The sequence below is a fragment of the Drosophila yakuba genome, chromosome X (genome assembly GCF_016746365.2).
Source record: "Drosophila yakuba strain Tai18E2 chromosome X, Prin_Dyak_Tai18E2_2.1, whole genome shotgun sequence".
Lineage (NCBI taxonomy): Eukaryota > Metazoa > Arthropoda > Insecta > Diptera > Drosophilidae > Drosophila > Drosophila yakuba.
This window is the reverse complement of record NC_052526.2, coordinates 23,179,450-23,196,886: the sequence shown is the minus strand read 5'-3', so window position 1 is coordinate 23,196,886 and position 17,437 is coordinate 23,179,450. Positions and strand designations below refer to the sequence as shown.

At 40.7% G+C, this 17,437-nt stretch overlaps 3 protein-coding genes across 9 annotated transcripts; 1 reads left to right on the top strand and 2 right to left on the bottom strand.

The window, feature by feature from the left end:
* Positions 1 to 721: 721 nt before the first annotated feature.
* Positions 722 to 2,876, bottom strand: LOC26536125 (AT-rich binding protein). The gene is made up of 2 exons (XM_015189816.3): positions 2,493 to 2,876; positions 722 to 2,427 (listed from the first exon to the last, which is right to left on the bottom strand). The coding sequence occupies exons 1-2, from the start codon at positions 2,670 to 2,672 to the stop codon at positions 1,432 to 1,434; spliced, it is 1,176 nt and encodes a 391-aa protein (XP_015045302.1). The 5' UTR covers positions 2,673 to 2,876; the 3' UTR covers positions 722 to 1,431.
* A 421-nt stretch (positions 2,877 to 3,297) lies between these two features.
* LOC6539102 lies at positions 3,298 to 9,501 on the top strand. 6 transcript variants are annotated; one of them, XM_002085967.4, is made up of 3 exons: positions 3,298 to 3,409; positions 5,705 to 6,210; positions 6,778 to 9,501. In XM_002085967.4, the coding sequence occupies exons 2-3, from the start codon at positions 5,737 to 5,739 to the stop codon at positions 9,148 to 9,150; spliced, it is 2,847 nt and encodes a 948-aa protein (XP_002086003.2). In that variant the 5' UTR covers positions 3,298 to 3,409; positions 5,705 to 5,736; the 3' UTR covers positions 9,151 to 9,501. The 6 variants fall into 6 exon arrangements, with proteins under 6 accessions (XP_002086003.2, XP_015045303.1, XP_015045306.1 ...); XM_015189817.3 differs by lacking the exon at positions 3,298 to 3,409 and adding an exon at positions 3,435 to 3,572; XM_015189820.3 differs by lacking the exon at positions 3,298 to 3,409 and adding an exon at positions 3,613 to 3,930.
* A 9-nt stretch (positions 9,502 to 9,510) lies between these two features.
* LOC6539101 (protein suppressor of forked) lies at positions 9,511 to 13,396 on the bottom strand. Of its 2 annotated transcripts, XM_015189821.3 has the most exons (9): positions 13,035 to 13,392; positions 12,650 to 12,972; positions 12,102 to 12,377; positions 11,740 to 12,043; positions 11,245 to 11,436; positions 10,766 to 11,179; positions 10,603 to 10,710; positions 9,899 to 10,199; positions 9,511 to 9,838 (listed from the first exon to the last, which is right to left on the bottom strand). In XM_015189821.3, the coding sequence occupies exons 1-9, from the start codon at positions 13,068 to 13,070 to the stop codon at positions 9,591 to 9,593; spliced, it is 2,202 nt and encodes a 733-aa protein (XP_015045307.1). In that variant the 5' UTR covers positions 13,071 to 13,392; the 3' UTR covers positions 9,511 to 9,590. The 2 variants fall into 2 exon arrangements, with proteins under 2 accessions (XP_015045307.1, XP_039233728.1); XM_039377794.2 differs by lacking the exon at positions 9,511 to 9,838 and having other exon boundaries at positions 9,994 to 10,215; positions 13,035 to 13,396.
* Between the last annotated feature and the right edge of the window lie 4,041 nt (positions 13,397 to 17,437).

Below are 17,437 nucleotides of genomic sequence, written 5' to 3'. Positions count from 1 at the left end.
CGCCCACACTTTTGCAAAATGTTTTGATATTTTTCCATCTTTGTATTGGTCTTATAAATTTCTATCGATTTGCAAAAAATCTTTTGGCCACGCCCACTCTAACGCCCACAAACCGCCCGAAGCTGCCACGCCCACACTTTTGAGAAATGTTTAGATTTTTTTTTCATTTTTGTATTAGTCTTGTAAATTTCTATCGATTTGCCAAAAAACTTTTTGCCACGCCCACTCAAACGCCCACAAACCGCCCAAAGCTGCTACGCCACACTTTTGAAAAATGTTTTGATATTTTTTCATTTTTGTATTAGTCTTGTAAATTTCTATCGATTTGCCAAAAAACTTTCTGCCACGCCCACTATAACGCCTACAAACCGCCAAAAACTGTGTTTAAGACCCTCCTCCTCCCTTCCACTAGCTGAGTAACGGGTATCAGATGGTCGGGGAACTCGACTATAGCGTTCTCTCTTGTTTTGTTTTCGATTGGTGTTGCTCTTGATTCTGTGGTTTGTTGCTCTTGATTAATTGATACATAGGCCATCAGTATCGCATCTCATGACATAAATATATGTATGTACATATATGATTATATAAATAATATATAATGTACATATATGTAACTGCCCCTAGCACATACATATATCTCAGAAATCTCTCCTTAGCAAATTTCAACGAAAATCTCGGTGAACCAGAAGCCATATTAACATAAAGAATAAAAAAAAACGGCTTCAACACATTTTGAACCAATTTACTCAGAAACAAAACCGCCAAGGGTCTGGATTTTTTGGTTAGATTTAAAACCGACCCGAAAATCTCAAACGATTTTTGGGTCTCCTCTGTATATAAATGATTGCATGAACACTTAGAGCGTAAAAGATAACGGGAGGTTAACATAACCCCGCTTAAACACTTACATTACATTTACAAGACAATCTAAGCCTACATTACATATAAGTATATAATTCATGTAAGTATAAGTATATAATTATGTATTCATGTCATATATATTTGTATTTTATATATAATTATATACAATATATATAAATATTACATTTGTAGAGTTATAATATTTTTATATATATATAACATATACGCCATTTCTATATTTCAATTGCCTGCCACAAGATTGACGCAGTGCTAAATTTAATTTTAAAGTCAGAATTCTTTTAGGATCATTACAAAAAAACTTTTTAACCAATACCAAGCCCATAACTTTATTGAGACTTAGAAAAAGCAGAGCAATTATGCAAGATGGAAAATTTAAAATTGTGTGGCACAAACCTTGCCAATTCTACATATTTTTGCGGGTACAAAGTACGTTTTGTGTGGCTTGGAAGTGAATTTCTTGAACTTAAGTCAAAATTTTCGAACAGGCTTTCTTACAGTTCCTAACATTATAATGGGGAATCTTTAAGCTGGGGTTGTTTATTCAATAACCTAAAAGCGCTGTGGCAATATCTCGCTTTTGATGCCTCTCAGCGCGTGCTTTTTTTTCCGATGCGTGGAGAGGTTGCATGACTGCTTGAAGGAGGCACTGCAAAGTTCGCAATTAAACCGGCGCTCCTTGCTGTGAACTACCCGATGCAGCTCCATCCTAGACTTATATTTAAACTTCAAGCCACAAGTCTCGTAGTCGCAAACGTACCAGCGTTCTCCGTCATCTGAAGAGACAGCACTCCCGGCGCTGGCCGTCGTGCTGTTAGAGTCCTTGGGCAGCTGTTCCTGACTGGCAGCCAGCATAGCGGCGGCCATAGCCGTCGAGGGAGCGATAGACATATTTAGTTGCTGTTGCTGCTGTAGCACATTGGGTGGCGTGGTGCTGACCGTATTGGAGGTGCTGGTACTGGCACTGACGCTTACAAACCCGGACGAGGGCGGCGGAGGCGGTACAGGTGGCGGCACTAGCTGTGGCAGATGGTAAATGGTCCCGCCAGCTGCTGCAGCAGCCTGCATTTCTGGGGTTAGTGTCAGACTGCTGGGCTCTATCTTGATGTCGATGGCACTGTTGCTTCGGGAAGTTCCCTCGCCAGTGGATACCACAGTTGCGGCAGCTGCAGCGGCAGCCACTGCATTGGCATGGAGTTCCGCCAGCTCTTTGGCTACATCCCGCTGCTGTTGGAGCTGCTGGTGGGCCTGTTGTTGCTGTTGAACCTGGTGTTGCTGATGCGCGTGCTGCTGCTGAGACTGCTGTTGTTGTTGTTGCTGCGCTTGCTGTTGCTGTACTTGCTGATGCACCTGCTGTTGAACTTGAACCTGCTGCTCGTGCAGCTCCACCTCCCGCTGCTCCTCGTCAGAGTACTTGGTGGAGCAGGTGTAAAGGGCCAGTGGTACACTGACCGCCGTTGCGCCTTGCTGGGAGCTGCTTCCTGGCGTTGCTGCTGCCGCCGCAGCCTCCACATCCGTTAAGCAGTAGCTGGATGTACGACTGTGCTCCTGTGCAAAGAGACCGATGATTACAAGCCCTCCGACACGAAAACCACATAACGCTTAAAGCTTACCTTGGCCACCCCGTGCAAGAAATTGTGCTCATCCTGTATGTGCTTCCAGAACTGATCCTGCGTCTGCAGCTCCTCTTGGCACGTGTGACAAACAATCCAGAAGCTATCCCCTGACAAACAGAACTCGCCCAGCTTGGTGTAGATCTTATTGTTTTTGCTAAGAATGCGCGGAAAACCCATTGTGTTTGACTAGCTCCTTGTGCTTATGTTTGTTTATGTTTATGTTTTTATGTTTTTTTTTTTGTTTTTGTTTAGCTATCGGCCGGATAGGCACTATCGATAGTGTCGATTAGTCATCGCAATTTTTCGTTGTCGAACTTGAATGCAGCTATCGCCTTAGTGGTGTATACCAGCTATATAGACTTTTGTAAAATTCTTGTATTGCGCGTTAAATTAAAGTGTATGTTGTAGCATTAGAAGAAACCATACCATAAGCAGCTAGAAAAAGTATTTGTTAAATATTTAAATTTTGTGAAGAAATAAAAGTTTCAACAACTATTACTTAAATGCATGCATATAATATCAGCGTACTGCACCTCCTGCAATTGGTTTCCATTAAAAGAAAAATTAATTACAAATCATATTCAAAGAAGATGGAACATGTGTACATAAGAAACTTTTGTAAAAACTTTAAAAATATTGGTTTTCTCAATAGAACACTCAAAAACTACAATGATTAGTAGCACCAAAATTCTTTTCTCTCATTTTAAATATCTCTATCCGATACATCGAAGAAAACCTCTACATTAAACACAGATTTTACTAACGCGAGTTTTCTTTCGATATTCGATAACTTTTGTATGGAAACTGTAAGCCGTCAAACATTTTAAATAAACCCAGTTGAGTACCCCAACTAATTTTTATACCAGTTACATGTTGAGTGAAAGGGTATACTTTTTACCGAAAGTATTTAACAGGTAGAAGAAAGTGTTTCCGACCCTATAATGTATATATGTATATTCTTGAATAGCAAAACTAGAAGATTCGTTCTGGCCTTTTCCGTATAAACTGCATATGTACATATAAAAGCTAGAAATATGACATCTAGCGCAAGCTTCTTTCAAAACTCCCACTTTTTGAGTAAGATGTACATAATGGTCGTGGTTTTACATTTTTAAGGTCCTGGCGTTGATCATTGATTAAATGTGCTATGATTACGATATAATCGATATTTTTTGAATTTGCCGTTATTTACATACATATATAAATAACTAAGACTGCGAATTAAAAACAATGGCCTTGAATACTTGTTAATGACAAATCGGAGTAACTTACTTAAAACTTTTGAAAATAAAACCTCCTAGACTGTGCACAACGCCTGCACGCATATGTACATGCATATGTACATATCTATGTGCCTATGTACATACATACGTCCATGGAATCGAGACTATGATGGTTGTGGACTACCGAAGAACGGCTCGAAAGAGATGCCAGTGTATGTACATATGTATGTTGTGCGATATGTAACTGTTATTTACATATATGCGCCATGCTCAAGCCAGTTTGTTGCCCCTGCTCTTGCCATTGCTTCCCCTATGCGTCTTCGGCTTTGTTTTGCTCTCCGCCTTCCCCAGCCTCTTCTTTTGGCGTTTCCATTTTCACAACCTGAACCCGCGACGCCGATTCGCGCTGCACAGCCGCAGTCGCTGCTTCAGTCACTCGGGGATTACACCTTGCGCTGCGTTTGCCGATGTACGCTTTTTAATTTCGGGCGGCTTTAAAAGTGTAAGCACCCTTGACGGTGACTGCGCCAGGTTTTCACAGGTGAGCATTTTTGGCCTACCTACTCCGCGGACGGAATCACTACTTACTACTCAGTATCCAACTTGAAGGCGCTGCTTGCGTGGAAAATAAGTAGCTGCGCGACACGATATATGGGTGAATTTATTTATGTACGTAGGTGTGTACGGTATATTTACACCTTTTATTTTGCAATCAGTGCGCATACGTAAGAAGTATTATTGGATTCCCTATTCATTGAAGAAAAAGTTAATGCAAATCGCTGTTTTCAAGTATTGTTTTGCTTTCAGATTCGTCCGATCGTCAAAGTAAAACCTCTTTCATTAAATCCTAATATATAAACATTGGAAAATATTTTATATAACCATATAACCAGGCAGAAAGTATACAAACATATGTATGTGTACATACATATATACTTCATGGAATTCTTATTAGAATTTTTTTAGACGTGGCAGGGAGAATAACCCGATTTTATTTTAAATGTTGGGTAAGCCACATTCACAAAGTATTCACAATGTCGCTATTTTTACAAATGTAGCGCCTTTTGCTAATTTTTATTTTATTCAATCTAAAACATTTTGTTAATCATAAGTCATAACTTCTGACCGAAATAGTCGACTGTAACGTTCCTTAATTTATTTTAGTGATTTTTTTAGTTCGGCGTCTTTCTGGATATATGTATGTATATGCTTAGCCGAAGAACATTTTGGCCGAGGTTAAAAAAAAGTTAGACATCCATTTCAAATCAAAGATCTTAGAATTACTGACAAAATTCAAATTTGCACAGAATCGTATTACTTTCCAAAATATGATTTTTCGGTCACATTATTGATTTGGAGGAAAATATAAATGTTACAATAAAAATGAAACTTTAAGGGAGGTACAAATTTAATTTGTTTCAAATACCATTCCAAACTACATCGATCTGATTTTTTCTCCAAACTTAGACCGGCCCCAAGCTAACTATTAATTAAAAGGTTACCCACCAATAACATTATCCTTTCCTAATCTGGTTATACCCGTTACTCGTAGAGTAAAGGGGTATACTAGATTCGTTGAAAAGTATGTAACAGGCAGAAGGAAGAGTTTCCGACCATATGAAGTATATACATATATTCTTGATCAGGATGATCAGGACATGCCCGTCTGACCGTCCGTCTGTCTGTCCGTATGAACATCGAGATCTCAAGAACTATAAAAGCTAGAAAGTTGAGATTAAGCGTACAGACTCCAGAGACATAGACGCAGCGCAAGTTTGTTGACCCATGTTGCCACGCCCACAAACCGCTCAAAACTGCCCCGCCAACACTTTTAAACTTTTTTTATATTTTTACACATTTTTGTTAGTCTTGTAAATTTCACTCTAACGCCCATCAACCGCCAAAAACTGTCACTGTTATAATTTATCCTTTGCACTTCCACTAGCTGAGTAACGGGTATCAGATAAGCGTTCTCTCTTGTTTTAGATTGCACTCACAACCAAATAGGAATTCATGAGATGCGACAGCAGTGTGGCAGCGTTTACACCTGGAATTGCGCCGGGGAGCTCTATGGCATTGAATGCTCTTTGTGCGAGGAGCGGCCATTATGCGCGTTCTCCGAATTTCCGGAGCACATGGACGTGTGGCACTCCGACTGGCAGGCGTCTGAAGTTGAGGACCATGACAGTACCTCAACTGTAGCCATTTCCGAGGATGAGCTTATGCAGGAGGTGCTAGCTGAGCAGCGTTCAAATGGCGAGGATAATGAACTTAAGCAACAACTTGTGCAGCAATTAAATGCCGTTAAGGAGGCGGCGTATTTGCGTAATCCTAGAGAACTATTGCTAGTTACGGAAGGACCCGAAAACCCTGTCAAAAATGTTTTTAACAGACCAGAAAAATGTGAACAATTTATTCAAACACCCACAAAGGTTGCAGAGATCAGAAAAGAACTTAACGAGCGGCCATCAGTTCCAGATTCTACAATGCAGGTATAGGGGATTCACAAAATATTATGGGAATGTAAAAACAGTGACGATGAAACCTTAATCACTTAAAAGTTCTGGTATCACCTTTGTGACTGATTGTGTATGATTTTACTTTAGCCTAAATCATCCAATAAGTCGAAGAACCAATGTTTCTTTCATATATACATACATACATATATCAGTTTGCTTAACGCCTTAAAAATTTAGGACACTAATCTGACGTATTGGGACATACAGACAAACAGAAAACGTTTTAATTTTAAAAGACCTTCACAATGTAGTTTTGAGAATGTTTGTTTAAGAATGAATCGGATTTAAATTAATAAGGTGTCATTTCATTTAATTATTAGTTTTCCTTAACGTCTTGGCATGCAATCGCTTTAATTTTGGCTACCTTTGATGTTTCTATTATTATCCTCACTCTTGAATATTTTTTGCTGTGCATGAAGTGCGCTTTCCTGTAGTGCTTCGTCACTACGTGGACTACTAGCGCAGTCATAAAATTAACTTTTATGAGAACTCGATGATTAAACTTATTCTTATCACAACTTATCGCAACTCCTTCCCCAGGAGGTATCACCCGTTGTAAAGGGCCATCGCCTCACTACCCACCATGTACACCGCCTGATCGATTTGTACCGCTCGGAGCCTCGTCTCTGGAACCAGACGCATGAGCAATTCCACAACATGGAGCTCTGCCGCGACTCCTGGCGTCGGATAACGAATGCCTGGAGTTCTTATTGCGGCCGAAGCTTCAGCGTGACGGACGTTCGGATCCGCGTCTCGACGCTGTGTCAAAGATTTCTAAAGCAAAGAGAGCGTTTGGAGGCGGACGGTGAATTGGAAGATGTCGCCAAGTTTGCGCATTTCGACCAATTGAGCTTTCTGTGCGAGCAACAATCTTTATTGAAACGGCAACGTCACTATGCCCGAGAGAATAGCCGTCTGCTGGAGTTATACGAGCACTATCCGGTCCTATGGCACAATGCACACAAGCGGGTCCGATGTGCGAAGGCCGTACGTCAGCGGCATGACGCTCTTCTGGGTCTCCAGATGGCATTGCGACTTTCGGGAATTAGCCTGTCGCCCGTGGTTATCCAGCGACGGTTGCAATCGCTGCGAAAGCGATATCGGCTGGAAAAGATAAGCTATCTGCAAAGTGTGGTGGGGGGAAAGCAGGATGAGTTTGTATCAGAATTCGAGCACTACGCAGAAATGGAGTTCCTGCACAAGCACATCGACCCTTATGTGTGTGCTGTGTGTGGAAAAATTTTTGAGAACCTGGTAGGTCACCAAACCCATGTCCAGAGCAGCTGTGAGGTGATAAAAATGGTTAAAGCTAAGGACCAGGAGATGGAAAATCACATACAAGAAGTGCTAAATGAGGAGAAGGATCTGTTTGGAAGAGCAATCGAACAATCAGTTGAAATTTTTAAGGAAAAGTTAGAGGAACCCCTTATGAACACTCACTTGGGTACCATAGAGGTTAAATATCGCCGTGTACCAAGCCTGGCGGAGGCCTGTGCGGCTGCACAGTTGGAAGATTCAAACGATCTAGATACCTCTATAAACATCATTGATAATGATCTAGCAGAGGAGAGACTTCCACTACGTTTGACTATTCCAGAAGCTCAAGACCTAATTCGCCTGTATCGATCTCATGTGTGTCTCTGGGATCCGAATCACCTGGACTACCACTCCCGCAAACAGCGTAGACTGGCCTGGCAAACCATAACGGGGAAGCTGAAGTCTAAGGCCGGGCAGCGCCTCTCCTGGCAAACGTTACACCGCAAAATCACTGATTTCACCAAGTACTACCGCAAAGAGAGACAAAGGAAATTCAAGGAAAAGGACATTAATTCAAATTGGAATCTGTTTGATGAGTTTCACTTCCTGGATGATGTACTGCCCATCAGCAGCGAGATTCAAAAGAACGGGAAACAACGGGATAGCAACCTGAAGATCATCACCGTTTATCAGGGCTATGCGCAGCTCTGGTGCACAGATCACCCGGATTATACAAAGCGACGACAGCGTCAGAGGCACCTGGAATCCTTGTGCACTAGACTGCAGGAGGAGTGCAATCTGCAGATGACGTTGGAGCGTTTAAAGAGTCGGCTCATAGAATTTCGCTGCCAGTATCGCCACTGCAAGGAGGCCCGAATGGCAGCCGAGAACAAATCGGAACCGTGGACCCCTAACTATGAATTCTATGAGCCGCTGCGTTTCCTCGAGCTGCATGTTGCGCCCTTTCAGTGTCCCAGGTGTCCAGATTCCTTCAAACGACGAACGGATTACCTACAGCACGAGCGGAAAGTCCATGGCGATTCTGAAAAGTTCTTGGACGGCGATTTTTACTACTTGCGGCGACGTAAAAACAGGAAACTAAACGAGGAGGATGATCTGCAGCAGGATCAGAACCTGGCCCATATATGCCATATTTGTGGACTAAAGTTTTCGCAAAGGAACAGTCTATTAGCGCATCTCCGTCGACATTTGGGCCAAAGAACCCACGTTTGTACCGACTGCCCTAAGAAGTTCTTTAGCTCGACGGCTTTGCGGGTCCATCAGAGGAGTCACACCAAGGAACTGCCCTACGTGTGTGAGCATTGCGCCCGAGGATTCGTGAATGCCAGCAAGTTAAATCAGCATGTTAAGCGACACAGAAACCAGCGGGACTTTTCATGCAATAGATGCGACAAGGCGTTTTATACCGCCCACGAGAGGGACCGTCACTTGCGTGCCCATCTAAATATTCGGGACAAGGTGTGTCCATACTGTTCACGGGCGTTTGTTGTGGGCAGTGCCTACTACGCCCATCTAAACCTCCATCGCTCCGAGAAGCGCTACGCATGCGAGGCCTGCGGCAAGAGGTTCGCCCAATATGCTGGACTATACAAACACCGTAGGCGATGTCTACCAGCTGAAGTTATGGAGGAGTGACTCTTATGTCTACATTCTCCCTTAACATTTGCAAGAAGTTCATTAATTTATCTTTATCATGTATTTTACCATTTATGCATTTGTTATGTTTCTAGCATTAAGAATATGTTTAAGTATACAGATGTTTTATTGTAAATTGTATTTAAATTTTTCTGTACCCAAATTATTATGTATTATCCAAAAACGCACTTCGTCTTGTCTAGTTATTTACAACAAATGTAAATTTGAAATCTTTAAATGGACCCAAAGGTTAGTGCAAATTCTAATGCTTTCCGTTGGAACCCTAAATATTTAAAACCGGTGATGCCAAAGTATAAATGCAAATTCCCAAACCGCTTCAAGCAATATAAACCCTTATTATTTGTGGTTTATTTTACTTGTATTTGTTATAAGTGCATTAATTGAAAGAAATAAGTGGAAGTCTGTCTGTTCAACGATCCTTAATTGGACTTGGCGAAACGCTTTAGCTGCCGCAAGCGATATATATCGTGGGTGGGCGGCACAGCGGTCTGCAACTCGTCGTCACTGTCATCGCCCCCAGGCAGCAGTCGTCGCCGGCGCGGAGGAATTGCCGTAACACTGTGCTGCACTCCCGTATACGTACTTGTGTCCACGATCCAGTGAACCGACTTGGCCAGATCGAAGATCTTAGGCGACAATTCGTTGTCTCCATTCGGTTGGGGTGCAGCTAAAATGCGGGATAATTGTTTAAAGTTAGTAAAATAGATTTTAAAAAAGGATCACATACAGTCCGGAAGATTGAGGCGCATAAAGATGTCAAAGAGTAGCTCTACGCTGACGAAGGGTCCGCGGAAGGAGTTCGGTGGAGGAAGGGTAGCGCACAAGGCGGCCAGAGCTGGCGGTTGCGGAAATACACCGCCTGCAAGTGGATGGGCACCAGGATGAGCGCACGGGCGCGCCTTGAATGGAATCATCTGGGAAAAATCCGGACGTGGCAACGGCGGCGCTGCCTCGCTATCTGTGTCGACTTCCCCGGCGCTTTGGCTTTGAACTCCACCACCCACCTTGTTCAGTATAATTCCCACATTCTGCAAAAAGGGAAGTCTTCAAATTAAGAAAAGTAAGCTATGACAAATATTTTGTGAAGAATGTGCCAACAATAAGGAAAGGAATACTGCACAAAGAGATTGATAGTTAAAAGCTAATAGTTCATAAATAAAGAAAAAACTATAAAAAACATTGTACAAAATTCGATTTTATATTTATAGAAAAATAAAGTAATTAAGCGAACAAATCTTACTTACTACGTTTTTAAAAGCAATTTGTGATAAATCAAGTGTTTTAAAAAAAAATCAATGTATTGACTATCTCTTTCTTGTTCGCACTTATAGAATTAAATGATCTTGCTCCTTCTTTTTCGATGAGAAAATTTTTAAAAAACTGTCTCAATGAGTTTATATATATAAATAAATCAATTTCACGGTTACGCACCTCAGCATACCCTATGGACTTCAGCTCGGTGCTGGTGCATGGGTATAGGTCCAGAAATTTGTAGCGATCAACCAGCTGGGCGGTCTCCTTACCCTCATACTCTTTAAGCTTTAAAAAAAATTATTATACGATTTTTCTTAAATAAAGTAGTAGAAGAACGCACGTTCTCGAATACGGCACTACGGCGACGTTCCACCTTAACGATGCTGGAAAGATCCCCAATATTAGACTCGAACTCGAGGAAGCGATTCCAAACCTCAACACTCTTGTGCGGCGACAAACCGCCAGAACTAAGTACCCGTTCGAACAGGACCCGCGTATTATTGTCCTCGTTCAGATGGGACAGGTAGTCAATGTAGCACATTACGTACTCTGGACTGCCACCAAAACGCTTTAGTCCCAGCTCGAAGATGCGGAACGCGATTTCCTTGTCCTTGGAGCAATAGTACTCCATTAGAGCAGCGGCCACAAAAATGTGATAACGCGACCGTACGTCCTCCCGAGCTTTCTTAAAAATGCTACGGGCCGACTTGATCCCCTCAGCACGACGGGCGAACTTCATGTACTGAACATAGACCTGGAGTATTTCATATCTCTGTTATCAAATGTTTAATCAAACATATTTATTATTTTTGTTCCTACCAATGTGGGATCAATGTCTGGCAACTGTAACAGCTTGTTGTACATGGAGTGCACCTTCTCGTACTTTAGCCGTCCTTCTTCAAAGTCCGCATAGGCAAAATATAGCAACGCATTCCGGTTTAACACGCCGTTTATAGACCTCTCCAGTATATTAGCGCACTCGTCCGCAAAAATCTTTGCCGCCTGGACGTCCTGCAAAGTTTTTAATTATGAATTAAACATTTAAATACACAAAAGTTTGACTTAGTTATGAAAAGTAAAACGCATGCGGCCTGGCCAGGGGCAACGGAGCAAGCCATGGAAAGGCATCTGTGTTGTGCCACTGCGTGCTCCTTTACTCGAGGGGCGACACTTCTCAGCAAACAAGAGACTATATTTGGTTCGTTTTTTGATTTTGACTTTTGCCCACCACCAAGCAAATGCCAAAACCCATTCTATTTGATTCACTACAGGAACGCAGAGAATAGGTGAAATGTTTTCAACTCTAGTACGCACGCCTTTCTCGGTGAGCACGCGAGCACTGGTGTCCAGGAATTGGGAGGCCTGGTGCCACACTGCCGGATGGTGGGTGAGCACCAGCAAACATTGTTCCGTGGCGAACATGACGCGACGGGTGACTAAGGCCGTGTCTTCAGTGCGCAACGGATTCGACTTCTCGTACGTGATAAAGCGCTTCCACAGCTCCACTTGCTTCACCTCCTCCTTTGTGAGCGTGGGTGGGACGGCTGGCAGGTTGCGATTAAGACCCTTTGTGTGGTATTCCAACTCTTTGGCAACACGGCGGGCGTTCATGTAATCCCTGGTTCAAAATCGGACTTTAGAAAGAACATCTGGCAAACACTGCGAATAACACTTACTTTGATCGCTCTAGACTCATTTTCTCCGATATTATAGGGTTTATGTTTTGCTCGAAGGCGATATAATCTTTCCACAACTGCTCGATGCCCACGATGGGTGTGACTACCGCCTTTTGATAGACGCGACGTACGGCTGTGATCTTCTGGTTCTCAGCATAGTTGCCCACTGCTTCAACGCCACGCAGAAAGTATATGTAATCCTGCCAAATGCTGAACGAGTGTAGATCCATACCGATTTTCTCCAGTGCAAAATCATAAGCCTGGGCCATTTTTTCTCTAAAAACAGAGTTAAGTGCAATATGTTAAAAAATAAAATGAGAAATACATTCAGGTATAAGCTTTTCATTGGGGGTGTTAGTTTTAACTGTAACACCAGATTGATAAGATCGCTAAAAGTAATGTAGTGGGGCAATATCTGCTTTAGATCCTTAAAAGTAATGGAGTACGGAAATATCTCATTCACTGCGTTGCAAACGTTTGGAGAAAATTATAATAGCCGCTAAGATTTTTAAATTATATGAATGATTTAAATGTGGTAGAACAGTTACTTGTGAGTGCTGAGACCCGACTTGGTTTCCTTCACGTAGGTAAGATAGAGCTTCCAGAGGTCTATGTTCAAAATCTTGACTAGGCAGCGCTGAAAAAGTTTCTCCACGCGTTCGTAGTACCGGCTGCGCATCTCCATCTCAATGTATAGTTTCCAGTAACGAGCGGTCGTCGGGAACACATTAACTAGCGACTCGTAAAGGCTGCGCACTTCGTGGATTGGGCGTGTTTGAGCCTCGCGGATCATGACGCTCCAGGACTCGATGTCAAAGGGCCGCAACTCCACCACTTGCTGAGCCCGCACCAGGCGCTCCATACCCCATTCCTTGTGGATTGATGAATAAAAATATGTTGTTACTATCCACAAAAAGTCCGTGCTTAGCTTACTATGTCGATTTTGATAAGGTCCCTAGCCGACGACATTGCTTTAGCTTCCGGTCGTTGCTAATAGGCGTTGTATTTCCCTCCACTCTTTCGCCCTTTTTGCTTGTGTCCTGCTTGCGATGCTTTTGGCTCAGAAATGCCCCTTTTTTCCGGTGGATTTCTTGCTGGTGGATTCGCTACGCAATCGCCTAAAGCACCGCTTGGAGACCGCTTACTTATTTAGAAGTATTATTTATTTTAGAAGTTGCAATGCGGCTTTGATATCGACGATTAATTGAATGACACTGCGATATGTCATCGCCAAATCACTTTGCGGGCCTGACCATAACAATCGCAAGACTTGCTGAGATTTGTATGTCGAACGCTTAGATCAGTGGACACTAATTAAAGCAAAAATATCGCAAATGATTTTCAAATAACTAAAATTAACTAAATCAATAAATAATATATATAAGCAGAAGAATATATATTATAGCTTGTTCCCACCTCAACATTCTTCTGCACGTACACACGTATACACTGATAAAATAAATGTTGTTAACAGAGAGAAATATATGTGATATTTTAAACAATTTAACAAGCTCTAGGCTGCTGTACAGTTCAAACGCAATATAATATTTAATTGAAAGGCTCGGCTACGACACACTTTAAATAGGCAAGCTAAACGGTACTTATTTTTTGCCTAATAGGTAATATGGCATTACATATTTTATTATTATATTTGAGTTTTGACCTAAGAAAAACTATTTCCATTATTATATTAGTAGTCTTAAAAGTACGTTCAGCTGATTATAATAATAACAGTTGCACATATATACGTATATGGGCGATAGTCGGGGAATGCCCAGGATATCAACCAGAAATCCTCTAGACACATCATCCCCATTACTAGACACTTAAGTAACACCTACATATGTAAATATAAATCACAGAAAAAACAACTCCATTGAACATTTTTCAGAGAATTACACAGAAATTTTTGCAAATTTTCGATGTTTGGTACAAAATGAGTAAATTTACTTGTGGCAAAATGTGTTACCAGAAAAACTAATGAAGTCCTTAATTTTTCGTTGGCAATCGGGAACTTTGATGACTGTGGCCTATCGCCGGTACATTTCCAACAGCAAGTATAGACTTGATATATACTGGTATTATTTAAAACAGACAATTGAGCATGATTTAGGGGACGTTGAGTGATCATGGCATCTATTTTGTGACAATAAAGAGGCGAGCGAGTGCACGCGCCATGACGCGGTGATGATTTTTAAGCCCTGATTTTGAAATTTTTCAGAGTTCAAATGCATTTTTGGAATAATTAATTTTCGTCTTTCTCGATGATCAGCTGTTTTTGTTTTGGTTCAGTCTTTTTTTAAGTTTATTTGTCAACACTACAACAATATCACATATTAAGGAATACCCAGAATAGATTGGTATATAAATGGGTGTATTTTAAGTGTCAGTATACGGTCACATTGGCGGAGTGTCAAAAAAAGTTTTAAAACAAACGTTAAACAATCAAGCGTGGCAATCAAACGAAACTAAACGCATTTATTATCCGAAATATATTTTGAGGAAGATTCGGAATTAGTATTAGTATATAACATTTAAATCAATTGATTTAATTGCCCAGGTAGTAGAGATCTTAGAACCAGTGCAAAACGAAGTTGTCAACACACATACACATGTGCGTGTTTCTGGAGAGCGACACAGTCACAGACGCAGGACCCACCAGCTGTTGTTGGGTGGTTTAGCGGTACATTTGGAGTAAGCATTCGTAATCAATACGTTCGTTTTTGCTAGATTTCTTTTTTGGCATTCTAGATAATACATTATTCACTGCAAATATTAAAAGTTACAGGTCCTGTAGCCGGTTAATGCTTAGTTTTTTGTCCTCCTTCTTGTTTGTCCCTGACGGTTTATTGACCGACAAGCTAGTGAAAAATAATAGCGTACGTGCGCCACTCTCCCTATCTACCTGTGTGTGTGTGATAAGGCGCAATAAGTGTGTCACACTGACGCCGTTTTGTGTTTCAAAGTAGAACAAACACTGTGTGTGTTTGTATCCCTTTCACATCCGCACATACACCTTACCAAGGCAACTATCTGTGCATGGCTAAAGACTCATTTCAGTGGCATTCGTCTGTCTTCTCCGTTTTCAAATTCTTCTGTCCCCGCTACATTGCATACTTTTGAGAGACGCACACTGTCGCACTATGGGAGATTTGCCTACTTTTTCTGACCAAAACCCTTTTTCTGTAAGTCGGAAGATTAACAAATTTTTGCAAACCAGAAATTTAAATAGATGCCGCCAAAACAAAAAAATTAGCTGGTACATAGAACATTATCTGAAACGTTTAGTTTTTTCTCCCCTACTAAAGTTGTAATATTATAACAACTAAGGCGTTAATTCCATTTCTGTAAGACTCTTTAATCAGTGTGGTTTGTATTAAGTGTTTGTCAATATCAAGAGAAAAAAAACTCGTTTTGTACCCGTAATTTACTTAAAATGTACCAAAAGCATTTTTTTTATGACTTATTTTATAAAAGTGATTTAAATGAGCCCAACAACTACCATCAACAAAATTTTCTTTATATTGTATCCTATTTTATTCATTCTTGCTTAGATAATTGTTTAATTACACTTACACTTTTTTTTTTCGATTTTAGGAGATCTTATAATTTTTAAGACGTGAAGTCCTAAAACCCAAAGCAATATTGAATTTTTAAAATTTTCATATTATTATTTTTTTGGAAAATAATTTAATATACATATGAATATTATATTATTACACTCACTAAATATCTCTCTACGTTCTTGAGTTATTAATTTTGACCAGAAAAAGTGGTCAAATTTCGCATAGTGATGTCGCTAATAATACCCGTTACTCGTAGGGAAAAGGAGTGTACTAGATTCGTAGAGTATGTAAGAGGTAGAAGGAAGCTTTTTCGACCAAAAAAAATGTGACCGGTCTTGACCAGAACCATCGGCCATATCCATCGTCCGTATGGACATAGAGATCTCGTAAACTACATATATTAGCTAGAAACTTGAGATTAAATTTGTGGGCGTTAGGGTGAGCGTGGCAAAAAGTTTTTTTTGCAACTCGATAGAAATTTACAAGACTAATACAAAAATGAAAAAATATCAAAACATTTTTCAAAAGTGTGGGCGTGGCAGCTTTGGGCGGTTTGTGGGCGTTAGAGTGGGCGTGGCAACATGAATCGACAAACTTGCGCTGCTTCTATGTCTTGGGAGTCTGTATGCTTAATCTTAACTTTCTAGCTTTTGTAGTTCCTGAGATCTCGACGTTCATACGGACAGACAGACGGGCAGACGGACATGGCCAGATCAACTCGGCTATTGATCCTGATCAAGAATATATATACTTTATATGGTCGGAAACACTTCCTTCTGCCTGTTACATACTTTTCAACGAATCTAGTATACCCTTTTATACGTTTTTAAAAATTGTTATGACTTGGCTATATTTTTTTTTCACCGATTTTAGGATGTGGCAATAGTCGAGTGACGATAGTCGAGTGAGTCGACTATAATGTTCTCGTTTGCCTTTATAACATTTAATCTAATGGAAATGTACCACAGAACAAAACAAAGATAATTTAACTAGAAATTTGTCAATAATTATAGAAATAAATATGCTTTATTTAAAAATATCACTTTATTTGTTAAAACTTCTGTCCGTCTTCATTATACCCGTTACTCGTAGAGTAAAAGGGTATACTAGATTCGTTGAAAAGTATGTAACAGGCAGAAGGAAGCGTTTCCGACCATTTAAAGTATATACATTGATAGGCACAATTATTTTGACAAAATTTTCATTCGTGTTCCTCAGTACTCTTTAATCAGCAGCGTTCAAAGAGTGCGCAAAACTTCATAAATAGCATATAAAAAAAAAGAAGCAATAATTTGATTTCAAGCTGATCAAAGAGTACGGAGTAACACGAAAGAACATTTTGTCAAAATAATTGTGCCTACCAGTGTATATTCTTGATTAGGATCAATAGCCGAGTCGATCTGGCCATGTCCGTCTGTTTGTCCGTATGAACGTCGAGATCTCAGGAACTATAAAAGCTAGAAAGTTGAGATTAGGCATACAGACTCCAGAGACATAGACGCAGCGCAAGTTTTTCGATTCATGTTGCCACGCCCACTCGAACGCCCACAAACCGCCCAAAACTGCCACGCCTACACTTTTGAAAAATAATTTAATATTTTTTTTTATTTTTGAATTGGTCTTGTAAATTTCTATCGATTTGCCAAAAAAGTTTTTGCCACGCCCACTCTAACGCCCACAAACCTCCCAAAGCTGCCACACCCACACTTTTGAAAAATGTTTTGATATTTTTTCATTTTTGTATTGGTCTTGTAAATTTCTATCGATTTG

Coding starts and splice junctions, on each gene's coding strand:
- LOC26536125 (XM_015189816.3), bottom strand. CDS start 2,672: ATGGGTTTTCCGCGCATTCTTAGCAAAAACAATAAGATCTACACCAAG. Junction 2,428..2,492: donor TCTTGCACGGGGTGGCCAAG/GTAAGCTTTAAG, acceptor CTCTTTGCACAG/GAGCACAGTCGTACATCCAG.
- LOC6539102 (XM_015189820.3), top strand. CDS start 3,885: ATGATGGTTGTGGACTACCGAAGAACGGCTCGAAAGAGATGCCAGT. Junction 3,931..5,704: donor GGCTCGAAAGAGATGCCAGT/GTATGTACATAT, acceptor CTCTTGTTTTAG/ATTGCACTCACAACCAAATA. Junction 6,211..6,777: donor TTCCAGATTCTACAATGCAG/GTATAGGGGATT, acceptor CTCCTTCCCCAG/GAGGTATCACCCGTTGTAAA.
- LOC6539101 (XM_015189821.3), bottom strand. CDS start 13,070: ATGTCGTCGGCTAGGGACCTTATCAAAATCGACATA. Junction 12,044..12,101: donor ATGAGTCTAGAGCGATCAAA/GTAAGTGTTATT, acceptor ATTTTGAACCAG/GGATTACATGAACGCCCGCC. Junction 11,180..11,244: donor CAGACATTGATCCCACATTG/GTAGGAACAAAA, acceptor GAAATACTCCAG/GTCTATGTTCAGTACATGAA.